Raw genomic sequence first — 17,331 nt, 5'->3', positions numbered from 1 at the left:
CCGGGTGGAAGAGCCCAGGCTCTGCTGCACTGCAGGCCAAGTGCCACCCGAGGGCCAGTTCCTCCCTCCTGCCCTGGCCAGCTGGGCAGTTCTGGTGAGGCAGAAAGGAGACCCGAGGTTCCAGGCCTACTGAGAGCCCAGGGCGTGAGGCCCGTGCACCCCCCGACAGGCCAGGTGGCCCCAACGGCAGACTGAGCCATGAGGCAGCTGACAGCTGGGTCATGGTTTCCCAGACCACCATGTCCTGCCCTGTGGGAGAGCAAAACACAGATCTGCGCCCAGTACTGCCCCAGACCAGGTCCACAGCAGCTCTGAGGCCTTTGCTCCAGGCCAGGGTGGCTCCAAGTTCCAGCTCCAGCCCCTCTGGGAGGAGGTGGGACACCTTGCTCCACACACCATGACCGACTCTGGAGTCTGTGGGGCACAGGTGGCCCAGGGTCCCTCCCTACCCATTTGTTCAGGACCACCCATCCTGAGAAGTCAGGACACCAGGTGGTCTCCAGGACTCCTGGGAGACTATGGGCGGATGAAGGCCCCAGGGTCTCACATCCCTCAGCTGAGGTGTAGGGCGGACGCAGCCCCCAGACAACGTTCTGGCCAGGCCCACATCGTGGGGACCCTCAAAATCCAGAGCAGCAGGTACGTGGAGATGCCCTGGAGCTGGCACAAGGCTGAGCACAGGGAGGTGAGGCCTGGGAGGGAGGTGGAGAGCCCAGGAAGGCGGCACAGCCAGGCTAGCTGGCTTTGCCCCAGGCACCCCAGGGGAGGGGCTGTGAGGGAGGAGGAGCCCCCAGGCTGCTTAGGCGGCTGAGGCTGGTGTGGGGCAGTGGGGCCCACCCTGCTCCACCAGGACTGTCCTCTGCAGGCCCGGCTCCCTCACCCAGGCTGCAGGAGAGGGAGGGCACCGCCAGGGGCAGAAGGGGCCACTTTCTGCCTGACCAGACCTGTCCACAGGAGGACCAGCCTGCTGACTCATGCTGGGATGGATTGGGCTTCACCTCAGGCTTAGCATATTTGGATTTAAGGATATTTTCATACAAAGACTATGAAAACTCCTCCAAAATCAGTTTCCTGGTTCACGTTTCTGTTCTTGGAGTCTCAACAGGCAGGGATCTTCCTTAAAAACGAAGCCCCGTCGTCAGGCCCTCCTTTCGGGGAGCGCTCAGGCCGCCTGAGTCTGTTGGAGGGGAGTATAAACCCTGGGCGGTTGTCTCTTTAAATCGGCTCTGCAGTGTGACGGGCGGGCGGCTGGCCGCCTCGCTGGGAAGAACCATTCCACCCTGCGGCAGGGAGCCGGCCACAGAGCCGCCATCCGCGCCTCCCCCAGTCCCCATGGTTACGGCTCCTGCTTCCCGGCCATCCCTGCCCGCCCGCCGCGCGGAAGGAAGGCAGGCACGGGCGGCTGGCGCCCCCCGCCCGGGCCTGGAAGCCGCCCGCTGAGCCGCGGTGAGTGCCTGCTCTTCCTGGCTCTGACGCACCCTCTGGGTGCACAGCCAGTCACCCCGCGCTGTGCGCTGGCCACAGCTCCTGGCGGCTGCAGCCCTGCAATCTGTTGATAACTGCACTCACAAGCTCCAGTCTGCTGCCACCGGCGATGGGAATCTGCTCCCCAGCGCTGGGGACCCACCACTCTGAGCCTGCACGGGGGGGCCGGGGGCCAGCGCCCCTCCCGCCGTCTCTGCCAAAATAGGTGAGAAGTTGGTGCTGGTCCTGGGGTCCAAGCAGTGGGTGGGGGCATCCTGCAGGGAGGCAGGGAACACCAGCAGCCAAGGCGATGGTCAAGCTGCTGGAGGCAGTCCACTCACCAGGACCATTTCTTGGGCAAAAATGCCAACCTGGGGGAGAGACAGTGTCTGCGACTGGAGAGGCGGGTTCTGAATAACTTTGGGTGAGCTGAGTCTTGGAGCCCGGTGAAGCCAGCAGCCCCGGCGGGGGAGAGCCACTGTGGGAGGTGCCAGCCCTGTCCAGCCACACCGGCAGCCTGAGCTTCCGCCTGCCGGGTCTGGCTGTGAGCCGGAGAGTCATTCAGGTTTATTTGACTCTCTTGATTTAAACTGACAGACATGTTTATTTGGCTTTGTCTGAAATGACCGAGTTTGGTTCTTGTACTGGATGGTGAGCAAAGATTGATTTTTAAATAAGGAGGGGAGTACTGCCCAGAAGGGCAGGCACAGGCTGGCAGCACTTCCCTCCTTCCCCCCAAGTCCCCAACTTGGGAGTCGGGCTGTCACCCAGGTCCCTTCATGCCCTGGACGGAGCCTGAGCCAGACTCCAGCAGGCAGGACCAGCTGAGAGGAGTCCAGGAGGGCAGACTTCCAGAGGTGCCAGCTGCTCCCCTTCGGAGCCGGCAACTGGTGCTGACCTGTAACTGGCGAGGGGTCTGCTGGCCACAGATCATGGAAGGACCCTGCACTGTCTCCACAGATGGGTGCAGCCTGCAGACCCCTGCCTGCCCCGCTGCGGCCACCCTGGCACCCTGAGGCATGCTCGTCAGGAAGCCGGACCCGTGGCTGCCATTTGGGGTTCTGACCTTCTGGATGGCCATGGAGGCTGGTGGGGAGAAGGGCACGACATAACCCTCTCTTCCACAACCCAGTCCCCTCCAGTGCTCCTGCCTGGGTGACTCTGCAGGGCTCATGGTGAGTACTGGACCCCTGGGCCATGGGTTGGGCGACCCCCATTCAAGGAGGAGGCCTGGTCAGGGAAGTCGGGTGAGGAGTGGCCAGCCAGTTAAGGGCAGCCCTGTCCTGTGTGGGGAAGCTCGTGGGGCGGAGGCCCGCCCTGGGTCTCGCTGCCTGCCCAGTTCCTTCTGCTGGCTGGCTGGCTCGGTGCCGTTCATACTGATTAGCTGCAGGTGTGTGGCAATGTCAAATCATTTAGTCCACTGATGTCCGTCCTGTGGGGATCAAGTCCAGCCCCAGGGAGGCCTTGTCTGGCCCCCTGGTGTCCCTCCCCCTCAGGACCCACAGCCATCACAGGCCCTCCCCCACACCCCAGCTTATCTGGTGCGGTTTTTCTGCCAGAAAGGGGCATGTTGTGGTCAGCTGGCTGGAGCAGGGACTAGGACCCACTGGGGCCCCTGCTGAGGGCTCCCACAGCCTTGCTGAGGTTGCCGCAGGTCTAGACCCCTCCAGGCAGGTGGACAGCGAGTAAATAATGCTTTGTGTGTGTTCATGAGGGACAGCTGACGGGGCAGCACGGCCGGGCACGTGCGGGGAATGCTGATGGCTTGCGGGACAGCGCTCCCGTAGCCCAGAGGCCGGCAGGAGCGCCTCTGAGCAGGCCCAGCCTCTGCCTCATGAGCGGCTTCTTTCTGAGTCACCACCTGGTTTTCCTCGTTTGACTCAAAAGGTCCAAACAAGAGAGATGCTTTCTGCCAAAATTCAGCACCCTCTCACGACCTGCACGAGCCCCAAGGCTGAAGGTCAAGGGCCACATGCCCTCTAGGACACCTGGCGACCATGTTCAAGGATCAAGTGGCTCTCAGAGGACAGCAGGCAGGCCCTGGGCCCTGGCCTCCCACCAGCCACTCGCTGCTCCCCAGGTGCCACACCCAGCGTGGCTGTCCCTGCACTTGGCATCATGCGTGGCTTTCTATCCTACGATTCAGAGTATCTGTGAAATGGAAACCTGCCCTTGGCAGATGCCAGGCGGACTGACCGGGGCTTCCCGAGGCAGGGGTGGCTATGGCAGCAGCCCTGCCTGGGCACTTGGACTCAGAGTGAAATTTCAGCAGTCTGTGGGGTTGTTCTTAACAAATAACACCCACACCTGAGGATCCAAAAGGCACCAAGTGTGTTGTCCACCTCCAAGTTGCCTTGTTGGGGTCCGTATCTTCCGTGTGTCTAGGGGCTGTGCTGCAGGTGTGTGGGCAGGTCCACCTGGGGCCCAGACAGGGGCCCCTGATGCGCGGTGGCTGCCTGCACAGTGCCCGCTCAGCTTCCCAGCACCTGTCCAGGAGTGAGCAGCCTCCTCTGCTCCCTGTGTAAGACAGAGCTCCTGGTCTTCCAAACCACAACACAGCCTTGTGCCAGCAGGCTGCACCTCACCTGGACAGGATCCCTCCCTGGACACGGCTCTGTTGGACGCAAGCTCTGACAGGACAAGCCACTCCCTGAAAGAGGGGACACATCATTCAGGACCCAGGTCCACTATGAAGCACCTCCGTTTCCCACGGCACCCCTGCATCCCTGCTGCTAAAAGGCACACAGATGTGGCCCAGCTGCGTCCCCAACAGGTGCATGAGCCGGGAAGCCCAGCCGACTCTGAGAGGCATGCGGCTACTCTGTCATCTGTGGCCCTCACTCCTGACTCCAAGGAAACCTGTCCCTAAGGGAACAAGTGACACCAGTGACTTGCAGTAAAGATCGTGCAGAACTTTGTGCTCCCTCTGCTTCCTGGTGAGCATCTGCGTCTGATGGGCTGATGAAGGTGCTGTTCAGGTGTGCGGCTCTGGTGGTCCAACCACGCTGTTGGAGGAGTCGGGAGAGCAGGGAGGATGGGCGACATACAACGGTGGGTCGTGGGGTGGGATGGGGTGGCATGGGGCCGAGGTGGATGGTGTGGGGGTGGTGCTGCGTGGCATGCTGCATGGGGGCCAGTGCACAGTGGGTGAGGTGGCACGCGCTGGCCTCTGGACCTATCTGCACGCTCAGAGGGGGCGATGGACGAGCTCCCTCCCTCCTCTGCTGCTGCACAGTATCCGATGTCCGGGCTTTGTGTGGGTTTTGGTGCTGTGAATGGAAGCAGCAGCCAGATTGGGGGTTTCACTGAGGACTCGCTCTACCCCTATGGTCTGGATTTGGGGCTGTCATTGGAAGGTCCTCTGCCACGTGCTGCAGGGCCCCAAGCCCATCATGGAGCCAGAAGCCAGAACTGGCCCAGCCCCTGCTGGAGCAGAGGGTCCCCATGCACGGTGCTTTTGGAGCACCGCTGGGAGCCCTTATTTCCCCTTCCATGCACTAGAGCCCCACATTCTAAACAGGCTTGATGGGGTCACCACCCCAAAGGCAGGGAGATGGAGCACAGAGACCTCAACCCCGGCCCTGTGGCTGCACAGGACAGAGACAAGCCCCAGAGTAGTGCCTCTTTTCCCACAGTGCCCCAGATGGATGGAGACCTCAGTTGCTGCCCTAGGGCTGCCCCTGCATGAGGTCAGCTCTGGCAGAATCGAGAATCAGGACCCGGTCCAACGTAGGTGATGGGACTGTCTAGCTCTGAGCTGCTGGAAGGTGCTTGCCGCGCCTGTGGTGGTTTGCTCCCCTCTGAATCCACACCATGTGGCCAGGCCCGGGCGCTCCATGGTGGGAAGGAGCCTGGACACTTCTCTCCTGATGGGCACATAAAAGACCCTGCGTCAGGATGACAGACCTGCAGTGTGCTCGCCCTCCCTGGCCCAGCAGGCAGCAGACTGGACCCAGGGCCTGGCGTGTGGAAAGCTCTCCACCACCCAAGGCACCCCACCAACGTTTCAGAACTCTGACAAGGTCTTTTCAGTTTGCTGCTTTTTGTTCTCTCCAATCTAAAAACTTCTAAAATGTACCTTGATCTCAGAGGTAGAGAGTGTCATCCTACTGAACATTTCCCCTTAAATTCCGAACTTTATGCAAGTAGCCCCCAGCCCAGGAGGAAAGTCGCCTTGGTGTTTTCACAGTGCTTTCCACGATCTCACTGTCCTGTGCCCCCTCCAAAATGCAACCATTGCAGCAGTATCTATGTAGTGTCCAGGCAGGTTCGCTTGTGTCAAGAACAAGCAGGTCACCTGTCTCCTGGCTTTCCCAGAAACACCTTCATGAAAATTTGATCGCTCAATAAGATGCGATTGTCATCATAAAGGCATAGGGGACACTTCAGGCCTTGATGACATCGATCTGACTCTGCACAGAGCCAAGAAGAACTAGGAAGAAGAAGGCAGAAGTAGAAGAACCGGGAGCGAAGGCCCGGCCCTCGGGTGCCCGCTGCCCAGGAGTGGGCCTGGAGAGTGGCCTTGTCCCCGCTTGGCACTCACTGCCCACCATCACACAGAGGCTGCCCGGAGCCTGAGCGCAGTCTTCCTCCCACCTTCTCCCTCCTGCCTTCCTAGCATCACACACGTCCTTCACAGGACATGCCACAAAGGACATGTCCTCCTAAAATAAGAGAAAGGGGCACGAGCTTCTCTAGGGACAACGGGGATACCCCTGAGACTTAAACGCCAAGCACTCCGGTCCAGGGGATGCCATGTTTCCCAGGGAACAGAGCCGTCTCCCCAGTGGCCTCTGAGGCAGACTGCTGCCTGTGGACACAGAAACCAGTGGCCTGCCAGGCCTCTCGTCAGGGCCAAGAAGGCTGGGGGCCTTGGTCCCTTCCTCCCGGCCCAGAGGTCCTCCCACCTATCCCCAGCCTCGGACCTGAGAGCCACTGCCTCTCTGTCCCCACACCTGGGTGCCCCGGCTTCCTGGCATCAGAGGACTTACACACCCAAGCCGGGCAGATTCCAATGCACGTGGGATCGGCACCACGATCGTGCCTAAGGAACATTTGCACGGCAAACTCTTCCAACAGGAACTTGCCCATGTGTGAACTTTGAAATGTAAAATGTATCTCTATTTTGCATTAGCTACTTTGAATTTTAAATGCCAACTCTAAACATGTAGAAAGGCACTGCCGGTAACTAATTTGGAGAAAGAAAAACAGGAAACCAAATCAAATCCTATGAAAGGATCGCTCCTTAGGAATTCACTCCTGACCCCAGTCATCTTGCTGCAGTGGAAGCCCAATGTGGCCTTGGCCTTCCAGGGCCCTGGGCCCGCTCCTGGGCTGTGCCTCATCCCCAGCCCCCAGTGAGAAGCAGGCCCCACCCCAAGCAGGTGGGATATACCCCTGCCGCGGTGGCATTTCTATAAACACCTCTGTGTCTTGAGCTGGCTCACTGAGAGGTTGGCCTGTTGCATTAAAAACCAGTTCCAGTTTCTCATGAGGCCAACCATAGCCAGGTGACTTGGAACCACAAACAAGGTGTGTCCAAGTGCAAGTTCCACGTGGGCCCTGGGGACAGAAGTGATGCGACAGGCAAGGGACATGAGGGAGGCTGCAGACACCGTTTCAGAGGCCAAGCCAAGCCCTCTATGTGCTGTGACTGTCCCCGGCACCCCGCCCCAGCAGAGCAGGCCAAAATGGGCAGGAAAGCTGGCCCAGCACATGTCCCACTGCAATGACAGTGGCCCCTGAGGAAGGCTGGAGGACTCATGAGCCCCAGACGCTGGTGTGAAGCTCACAGCAGCCTAGGGGGTCATCGTCATCAGAGGAAGAGCCAGACGTCGCTGTGCCCCTCTCAGCAGTGACAGGATTTCTCCAGGACACACTGACCGTGACAGACAAAGGAGAACAGCCTTGGCCATCCCAAGGTGACACAAGGGTCCCCATCTCCCCATAGCCAACACCTGGAGGCCAGGCACCAGGAGATGCGTGAGCTCCCCAGTAGGCCAGGCACCGCAGAGGAGGCCACCGCTCACCCCACTGGATCCCGGCCAGACCCTCAGCCCACTATGCTGCAGGAGGCCCCTGACCCTCGGGGACCAGGGATCTCGGAAGATGCAGACGGGCCCTTCCACCTTTGCTCTTCTCAGAGGGGACGGGGGCCAGGAGTCTCCAGGCAGCCTCCCCTTCCCAAACCCTCAGGGCTGTGTCCATGCCCATCACCGACCTGAGCCTGACCAGTGTCCAGGAAGAAAGGACCTGCTGCGAATGCTGCCCTAGGGAAGCAGCCGGTCCTACTGCCTCCCAGACACCCTCACTCAGCAGCGCAGGGCCTCCCGGAAGAGGCTCCTCCATGAGTGTGGCAGGTCTGGCCAAGGTCCAGGAAGAGGCTTTCCTGAAGGCCAGGATGGGGCTTGCCATTTCCTGGTCCGTCAGGGGCAGGGGACCTCGGGGTCTTGCATTGCAGGCCACGGTCTCCGGGTGAACTCGCCCTCTGGCAGGAGGACAGCTGCATGGCCCAAGAGTCCCGCAGCTCCGAGTCTCCCAGAGTCGTGCGAGTTCTGCCCCGTCTACGCCTATCCCTCAGACAGAAGCCCTGTGCTGCCCATGTCCAGCAGTCGGGGGGTGGGGGGGACAGGGAGCAGGACAGTAAGCACCAGAGGCAGCTGCCACCTGGCCAGGGCATGGCCCCCCAGAGCCACCTTGAGACTTGACCCTCTGCCCAGACCCACATGGGGCAGTGAAGGGGACACCTCCATCCACTCCAAGAATTTCCCCCAGGTGGTCGGTTCTACCCCAGCACAGGAGGTCGAGCTCACCTGTAAGCCCTCAGCTCTGTCGCCATGCACAGGGGAGTAGGGACACGAGATGAGAGCGAGGTCCTTGGTCCCCTGTGTGTTTGTCCACAGCAACGCCTTTTCCTCCTTCGGCCATGGTCAACCTGCACAGACCTGCTGCAGTGTGCTGCCCACTCCCAGGGGTGGCTCAGAGCACAGCAGGGGTGGGTGTGAGATTCGGTGAGCTAGGGTGGGGTGGTGTCTCCCTGCCTCTCTGCAAGGTCTCTGAAACCCAGCGGGCGTCTGCTGGCAGGCAAGTGCTGCGGAGGTCAGCACCGTGTCCATGTCATTCGCTCTGCGTTGCTGTGACCAAGAGGATTATGTAGAGAAGGGAGGGTTCATTCCAGCTCAGGGGTTCAGAGGTTCAGTCCACGGCTGGCGGGAGGCACAGCTCTGGGCCCAGGTGAGACAGAGCGTCATGGCAGGAGGTGTGTCCGAGGAAAGCGGCTCAGGACACGACCACAGGAAGCAGAGGGCTCCACTCGCCAGGGACAAAAGATGAACCCTACAGAGGTGGCCCAGGACCACCCCCCAGTCGCAGCCCTCCCAGCTACCGTCTCCACCCAGCTGGTCCACCTCGATGGCTCAGGTCGCACCTCGTAGCCGTCACCTCACCTCTGAGCGCCCTTGCTTGTCTCAGGCTGAGCTTGTGGGGGACGACCATGTCTGAACGGTAACACCCTGCCTGTGCCAGCCACTGCAGACAGAGCCGGGTGGAGGCAGGGGCCGCTCTGGAGAAACACCACCCTTTGAGAGCCACGGTCAAAGCACGCAGGACACCTCAGCCAAGCCGAGCTGGGCAGACGAGGACCGGGCACACGCGGGCAGAGGCCGCTGCAGAACCCCTTCACCTGGGCAGGGTCTTCTCAGCCACCACCAACCCCTCAGCGGGGGCCTGGGCCACCAGAGGGGAAGCCAGCTCCTGACCAGCCACGGGCGACACCTGGCCTCGGGTCACACGGCCACTCTGCTTCCTCCCCAGGATCTGAAGACCGTGCTCTCCCTGCCCCAGTCCCCAGGGGCGTTCCTGCACCCCGTGGTGTACGCCTGCACTGCTGTCATGCTGCTCTGCCTCCTCGCCTCCGTCGTCACCTACGTCGTGCACCGGAGGTAAGGCTGGCAGCCGCCTGCGCCCGCATGCCTGCCCTCAACTGCAAGCCCCTCCCCTTGTCAGGACGCCCTGGGGGACCCCCGCACACATCCTCCAGCACCCAGGGTGACTAGGTGGCCTCAGGGAGAGCCCCGCCCTCCACTCAGGGCCTCCATCTGTCCTCAGCTGCAGCCCCACGCCCTTCCTGTACGGGAGCCGTCGGTCAGCGCCCGAGAGCCCACGCCTGAGGCCGGCAAGCCCCCAGGAGTCTCTGTGCTGAGACTTCTTGTCTGGGAAGAGCAGTCTGCTTGGATCTACTTCTGAGCTGGGCTTCGGCCACCCTGCCTGGGGCGGGGGATGGCCTCAGGGTCTCTGTCACCTGCAACGGCACTGAACTGTCAGCAGGGTGCTGACACAGCCAGGCCACCCACAGCCAAGAACAGGTCAAGCTGGGCCTGGCCACGGCCACAGTGCAGGAGACAGGGATGCAGTCAAGGCCACAGCAAGTCACTCAGGTGCATTCAAAGCCACAATCATAGAGAGAGGTCTGGAAGCCAAGGTCACAGTCATGGACAAGAACAGAGGCCATGGTCATGGGAGAGGAGGGGCAGGAACAGAGGCCTTGGCCGTGGGAAGGGGCTTTGAGGGTCTGAAGTCCTTGTCTTTGTCACTGGGTTGCCATGATAAATGACCAGAGATTGGGTCATTAATAAGTTAGAAGAGAAGTTCATTTCTCACAGTTTCGGAGACAGAAGAGTCCCAAATCAGCACAGTGATAGTTCGGTGCCTGACGAGGCCCGTTTCCTGGCCACAAGAGCCGCCTGTTCTCTGTGTCCTGTGGTGGAAGGGGCAGGCAGCTCCTGGTCGCTCTACAAGGACCCTGATCCCATTCACTGGAGCTCTGCCCAGACATCCCACTCTCAGTTCCATTGTTTGGGTGATTGCGTCTCAGCATAGGAACGGGGGCACACACAGTCGGACCTCAGCCCAGGGATCATGGGAAGAGACCCAGACATGTTCAGGGCCATGGTGAAGTCCAAGGCATGACAGCACCAAGCCCTGGCCCCAGCCAGTTGGGCAGCACCTCGGACACATTGTTGTCATGGAGATGGTCACAGCCCAGGTGATATCCCAGTCCAGGTTGTGGGCGCCCAGTCACGTAGCTATGTCCTCCCCAAGGGTCAGACACCTGCTGGGAGGAAGGAACCCATCTTGGGAACCAGAGATGACGTCCCTTCATCTGTCATGCTGTCAGATTGGTGGACTCTGCAGAGCCTTCCGGTTCGCTCTCTAGGCAATCTTGTAGGGAGCTGTTCCCCAGGGACTGCTGGCACGCATTGGCACAGCCGCCATCTTGTCTGGACGCTGGCCCCACCGAGGGCTTCCAGCGCCCCCCAAGGGTGATTCAGGGGGGAGTGCTCTTCCCTGAAGTGTCGGTTCCTAACCTGAGGCCTCTGTCTCCCGCAGTGCCATCCGGATCAGCCGGAAAGGCCGGCACACACTCCTCAACTTCTGTTTCCATGCAGCCCTGACCTTCACCGTGTTTGCTGGCGGCATTAACCGCACCAAGCACCCAATCCTGTGCCAGGCGGTGAGTGTCACTGTCTTTGTCCTGCTTCAGATGCCAGTGTCCTCGATGTCCCTGGGGTGGGAGTGGGACTCTGCCTCTCGGCTGTGAAGGGAGTTGGGCATCCACCTAGCGCCTGCATGACAGCTGTGTTCCCCCGGAAGCCCCAGTTTGCTCAGCTTTCAGTCACACGAAACAGCATTTTCCCCTAGCCTGGCCTACTCTGAGGCCTCTTTCCCAGGAGTTGGGCTGCACTGCCCCTTCTGAAGAGCCACTGGGGTGGGGCTCAGGGGAGAGTCCAGTCCCCAGATGCCACCTTCCTGCAGTCAGGAGGAGCTCAGGGCCACCTGCAGACCACCTGTGGTTCTGTTCTCTCAGGGAAGGGAGGTCCTCAAAACGCCTAGCATGAAAAGCAATGAAAGCCACAAAATGGATCCTCTCCACTCCTGTGCTGGCTTGACTTCAGTTTAAAAGGGAAAGTAGGAATTACCTCCTGCTCCTGGAAAGCCCACGGTGGAGGCCCTCCCCTAAGAACCAGGCTAGTCCGTTCACATCGGGCTGTGGCTCAGGCCCAGGAGCCCAGCTGTGGCTCCAGGGTGCACACACAGCCCCTGACCTGCTCTGAGCCCAGGCTCCATGGTGGGGCTTCTCCTGTACCCAGAATAACACGCCAAGGACCCATGCAGTCTGTCACTTCTTGGGCCAGCATCTGCCTGGGCTCCTGGGGCCTTAGGCTGGTCTCTTGCTGCCCTAGTTCACAAATGCAGTGAACATCTGTTGATGGGAAACCTGCCCCATTCCTTGGGCCTGGGCCCGTGTGACCCAGCACTGAACTGACCTCAGTGGCTGTTGGCATCCCCTGACCTGTCCAGTTGCAGGAGAGACTTGCCCCAGGCATTTGTGTGCCTCAGGAGCCACTCAGGCTGCAATCGAAGTTCTCCTCCCCTGAGCTCCTACCCACCAGTCACACCCCAGCACTTTGGGGCCACCTTCTTTCCCAATACTAAAAGGTTGTGAGTCTGAGTGTTCTATGGCCAGGGCACCCACACCTGGAGACAGTGCTGGTGCCCCTGAGCCCTCCCACCGCGTGTTCTGAACCTGTGGCTACATGCCACGTCCAGGCGGGAAGCCAGCCCAATGCCCAGGCCTGAGCAGGAGAGTTGGTCACACATGCCTGAGGAGACCCCCGGGTGGGCAAGCTCTCGCACTGCCTCTTCATGAGCTGGGGCCACAGCAACGCCCGGAATCCTGTTTGTGTCCTGCTATAAACGGCCATCTGCAGTCATCTGAAAGGCAGTCATGAGGTTGTTATCTTCACGTCCAGCATGTTGTCTCCAAGTGTGCCCCAACCAGGCCCTGCTAGCCACACAGCCCACGGGAGTCGCCCTGGGGCCTTAGCGAACCCTGCCACCCCCTGCAGAAACCTGCACCAGTCCCCAAGCTCCAGCCAGCCTGGACCAGCACCCGGGGCTCGAAGCCAGTCCGGCCCGGCAAAGGGCTTGGCAGGCAGGGTCAGGCCAGGAGGTCAGTCAGTGTCTGTAGAGGCGGTGTTCTGCGGGTAAGACTCCCTCCAGCACGAAGACCCGAGCCTCTGCACAGAAGAGGCCTCTGCGAGCTGGAGGAGGAAAGACCGTGGCCTGTGCAGATGCCGTCCCCACCTCTTGCTACCATTCCAGAAGGGGCAGGCTTGTCCACTCACTCACCCACTCGCTTGGCCAACGTGCCTGCCAGGTGCCAGGCCAAGCTGTGCGGTGGAACAGCCAGAAACAGGCCTGCCTCGCTCAAGTGGTGGAGCTGGACTCTGGGCAACAGCAGACAGAAGACAAGCACAGACAAGCCAGCAGCACCCTGGGGGCTGCTTAGCTGCCGGCCAGAGGAGCAGAACCAGGCCCAGAGGCAGCTCAGGACACACCCTCGGAGGCCGCAAGGAGCCAGGCCCCAGCCCAGAGGATTAGCTCCCAAGCGTGTGGACCCAGATGGACACATGTTCCAGGGCTCACGAGGTGGAGCCCGGTGGGTTCTGACCTGCAGTCTGGCAGGCAGGAAGGGGGCTGGCCTGGACATTCACACAGCGTGGTGGCTCCAGCACCTGCTGCAGGGGAGACACCAAGGAGCCAGATGCCTCCACCTGGGTCATCCACCTGTGACCACAACCCAGTGCAGGAATAAGGGCTCCCAGCCCATGCCCAACACCACAGAAGGATGCCCAGAGAAGTAGCCCCAGGCCTCTGCATGACTGGAGAGAAGAGACCGTTGCTATGGCAACAGAGATGACCCTGAGTCTCACTGAAGTACTAAGTGACATCATAAGCGAAACCCGTGGCCATGTGTGTCAGTGCTGGCCCTGGGCCCAGACACGAGGGCGTGAGCGCTGTGCTTTGCTACCTCCTTTCCCACGGTAGCTGCAGTGCTCTGGCCTCCCCACGTGTCCAGCCTACAGATGGTGTTCAGACCTGCCATCCACACATGGCCTAGCCAGGCCAACCCTTGAGCAGGCTGCCCTCCCTGAGCGCTCTGCCCTCCTCGCCCTGGACTGATGCTGGGCTCCTTCTGAGGACATCTCTGAGTTTCTGTGTGCACACAACAATGGCAGCCATACGGGGATTCTTGAGAAGCGAGAGGGACTCTCCTCCAAGTCCAGGTCAGGCCCAGGTGGCCACTGCTGCCCATGCTCTTGGGGGCAGAGAGCTCCAGCACCTCATGCTCCTGGCCAGGCTAGGGTCCCCTGAGATGTGCACACCAGCCCCCGCCCCGCCCAAAGGCCAGGCACGCCCAGGAAAACCCTGAGCCACTCGCAGGGAGCTCCTCCAAGACCACAGACAGAGCGCTTTGATCTTTCCACCCCGACAAAACCCTCGTCAATCATCACAGAGTTCACTCATACGTAAAAATGGAACTTCAGATTTGATAAGTCATTTTAACGGTGCAACATTAGCTTTATTCAAGGAATCTCTGTATTCCTTAAACGTTTATGTCCTTTCCAATTATAGCAATATTTTACTTGTCATTTTGAAATGTCAGGTTATTACCTCAAAGGTAACCCCGTTCAGGAAATCAGATGGAAAGGAAGTAGTGTGGAATGTGTGCTCAGCTAGCGCGCAGGGCCGGCCGCAGCTCGGGCGTTGCCATGGTGAGGAGGCACTGACGGGCGGGCTGTCCGAGCCTTGCCCACGGAGCTCTCTTACGTAGTGCCACAAATGGCAGCACTCACAGTGCCTGCCAGCAGTGCAGCTGCTGCCCTCGCTCGGGTTCCTGCCGCGGGCTGCACCAGGACAGGAGGCCATGGTGTGGACCCTACTCCAGGAAGGGTGCTTGAGCCATGGGCAGCCGGGGCACGTGCCCACTTCTCTGCAAGAGATTAAAACTACCCAGCCACGGGTCTCTGCCACCCCTGCAAGTGCCCCCCACTCCCGAGCCTCATTTCTTGTCACTGACAGGTGTAGAGTGTGGTCCCCTGGGAGCCTGGTCACTAGGTGGGCCCGCTGCTGGGCCTGTGGCTGACCCCTCTCCCCCTGCAGGTGGGCATCCTGCTGCACTACTCCACACTGTCCACCATGCTGTGGATCGGAGTGACCGCCAGGAACATCTACAAGCAGGTGACCAAGAAGGCCCTGCCGTGCCCAGGCCCAGACCAACCGCCGTACCCCAAGCAGCCCCTACTCAGGTACCCGAGTCTGTTTCCCCGCACAGCTCCCTCCGCCGCTGGGACCCTGGCCCCTGTGACTCCCCCAGGTCTCGGGAAAGCCTGTCCAGGCAACTCCAGACCTGGGGATGATCAGATCTGCATGGTCACCTGGGGCCGGGCAGCACTGGGGTGACCTGCAGTGGTGCTGGGGGACGACGTGCTGGGTGGGGCTGGGTGGCGTGGGAGAGGCAGCCCCACACCTGTGACTGGGAACTCGTGCCCCTGGGCTGCCCAGTTACTGGAGGGAGGCCCTCTGGGCCCCTGGGTGGCTGTGGCTCACCCCTGGTCTCAGTGAAGGCACCTGCTCCTCAGCTGAAGTCATTACACACAGGCACTGATTTTAAGGTGACCATGGCTGGCCTGTGGGACCGGAAGGGTCTGGAAAGGGGCCCTGCTCCCTCCTTAGGGGGACTCAGCAGATGTGGCAGGAGCTGTGTGTGTTGGGGCTGCGGGAACAGCCCAAGGAGAGGGCGAGGACGAGGAGGGGCCCCTCTCCCACCGCAGGGCACGGAAATCATGTTCCCCTTGCTCCGTGCACTGCAACCGTAACTCACAGCAGCAGGAGCTTTGCTGTCCGCTCTTCCAAGCGGAGACCAAACCCCAAACGCTGCAGCCTGCAAATGCCCAGCTCAGAGCGGCACCTCCAGGCTGGAAGCAGACCTCATCTCCCTGTCCGGGAGGCCACTGAGCCTCCACCTTGGGCCTTGAACTCTCCTGGAATGACCCTGGTCTGGGGGCCTCAGTGTTTGAAGGACATTTCGCCCAGATGGTTCTTGTGCCAGGCACCTGCTGCTGGAGGTGATTCCTGAACTGTGGATGCCCAGCCCCTCACAGCTCCCTCTGACACTGACCAGGAGGGACTACCCCAGCTCCACCATGGTCCAGCACCATTGGAAGAGCATTTGGGGCAGGCTGCCCAGAGCAACTCAGAGCCCCTCTGTAGCCATCTGGCCTGGCCCGTGCTGGTGGGAACGTGCCGCACCTGCCCCTTCCCCAAGAGTTGGTAAGCTGGAGTCTTCTCTCTCAGAGCCCCTGAGGGCCCTCCGCACCCTGGACCACAGCCTCTGCCATGATCTCCTCCACCCAGCATCCCACTCAGAAGTGGCTCTTCCCCTGGCCCTACAATGGGCATCTGGGGTCTGCACTGCTGGCCCCAATCCCAAAACTCATGAGCAGCCTGGACAGAACATTGCACCTTCTTGCTGGACAGTCAGCACCCAGGTGATGCTGCCATCTGAGCTTAAGGTCCCGAGTGTCCTGGCCCAGCCTGAAGTTCTCCAACGAGGTAAAAAGAAAATGATGTCCCAGAGGCTCTTTAGGAACACTGGTGATGCTCTGGGCCCCTTCCGGAGGCCACAGGTGTTTGTGTGCATTCCACACCACCCACTGGGCTTTGGGGAAACCAAGTCCATTCCAGGGAGAGCACACGGAAAGGGCAGCCATGTAAGATTTTGCAGGACTCAAGTGGATGAACCCACGACAAGGCTGCCTCCCTTTCTGCATGAGCTTGGGCACCATGTGGCTAGGTTAACTTGGGTGCCTCCTGGTGGGCAGTGGGTGCTGGCCCCTCAGCCCCAATATATGGATCAGGAGCCTGTCCTTGTGTTGGCTGTGTGGCGGCAGAGGAGGGCTCAGTGGAGGCCTGGCAGAGGGAGGCCTCAGCTCTGAAGGCTGGAAACTTTCTGTTGAGTGGCCTCATTGCCAAGGTCAAAGTCATGTCTACCTGCTCCCAACCATGACCAGGGTTTGTGGTTTCCCTGACAGCAAGCACCTAGGTTCAGCAGGGGTTTTGCGACTTTAGGTGGTGAGTTGCCTGGTCTCCCTCAGGCTTGGACGTGCCCCTGGTGTACATGGCCAGTACTGAGGCAGGGCTCCCTGAACACCCTGTTTGGAGGCACCACAGAGGTGTCCAGGCCCTCAGAGAACAGCCTGCTGGGCGTGTGGAGAAGCAGTGAAGCAGTGGCCCACCGGGTCTCCCTGACAACAGAGGTAGCAGGAGCCCACACCAGTGGCAGTCTCTGGGACGTGAGCCAAGCTGGGCACCAAGGAGGATGCCATGGCCACTGCAGCAACACCCAGGCCCGACTGTGTAGGGCCAGGTGAGTGGACAGACACGGGACCTGGGAGCAAACTGTCAGAGGCCAAAGGCCCCCAGGTGGAAGGCTGGCCCTGGGCCAGCACAGCTCACAGCTCTAGACTGAGAGTGACCAGCTCCACTGGGGCCACAGGACACGCAGTTCACGGAGGGGGAGCTGCCCCTTCCACGGGACTGGATCCTGCACCTGCGGCCTCGGCTCCTCCCGGCAGCGCCTTGCGGCCTGCAGCGCAAGCCCCACAGCTCCCAGTTGGCCTCCCTGGGTCCTCCTTTCTCTTCAGTGCTTCTGCATGGGGCTCCTCCCGGCTGCGCTCCCACTTTCCTTGTCCTCGTATAGAAACATGGTCCCTGCACCCACGGTTCTGCAGCTCCTCGCGTCACCTGTGCCTGGGGACGCTGCTGCGGCTCCACGCCAGCCCGAGCACTCGTTTCCCTTCCTGCCTGGCTGCCTGATACCTCCAGATCCAGCGGAGGTTACCACTGCTGTTCTTCCTAAAACCCAGCTCGGTTTATCTGCTTTCCCTGTCTATCATCATTTCTGCTCTGGTCTTGATGCCCCTTCTCCCACTGACTTCGGGTTGGGATTTCTCTCCTTCTGGC

The 17,331-nt window shown here is 60.7% G+C and overlaps 1 protein-coding gene across 2 annotated transcripts in view; it reads left to right on the top strand.

Annotated features, from left to right (window-relative positions):
- The first annotated feature begins 1,136 nt into the window (after positions 1–1,136).
- ADGRA1 (adhesion G protein-coupled receptor A1) overlaps positions 1,137–17,331 on the top strand; it is a 31,890-nt gene continuing 15,695 nt past the window's right edge. The window contains exons 1-5 of one of the 2 annotated variants that reach the window (XM_079138733.1): positions 1,137–1,446; positions 2,425–2,639; positions 9,277–9,404; positions 10,852–10,975; positions 14,470–14,615. In XM_079138733.1, coding sequence (XP_078994859.1) covers positions 2,637–2,639; positions 9,277–9,404; positions 10,852–10,975; positions 14,470–14,615 — 401 coding nt within the window. In that variant the 5' untranslated portion in view covers positions 1,137–1,446; positions 2,425–2,636. Of the gene's footprint in view, positions 1,691–2,424; positions 2,640–9,276; positions 9,405–10,851; positions 10,976–14,469; positions 14,616–17,331 lie in introns of both variants that reach the window. The other variant, XM_079138732.1, reaches the window with a different exon arrangement.

Source organism: Sciurus vulgaris (assembly GCF_902686455.1).
Source record: "Sciurus vulgaris genome assembly, chromosome: 4".
NCBI classification, from domain to species: domain Eukaryota; kingdom Metazoa; phylum Chordata; class Mammalia; order Rodentia; family Sciuridae; genus Sciurus; species Sciurus vulgaris.
This window is presented reverse-complemented; position numbering and strand designations above follow the sequence as displayed.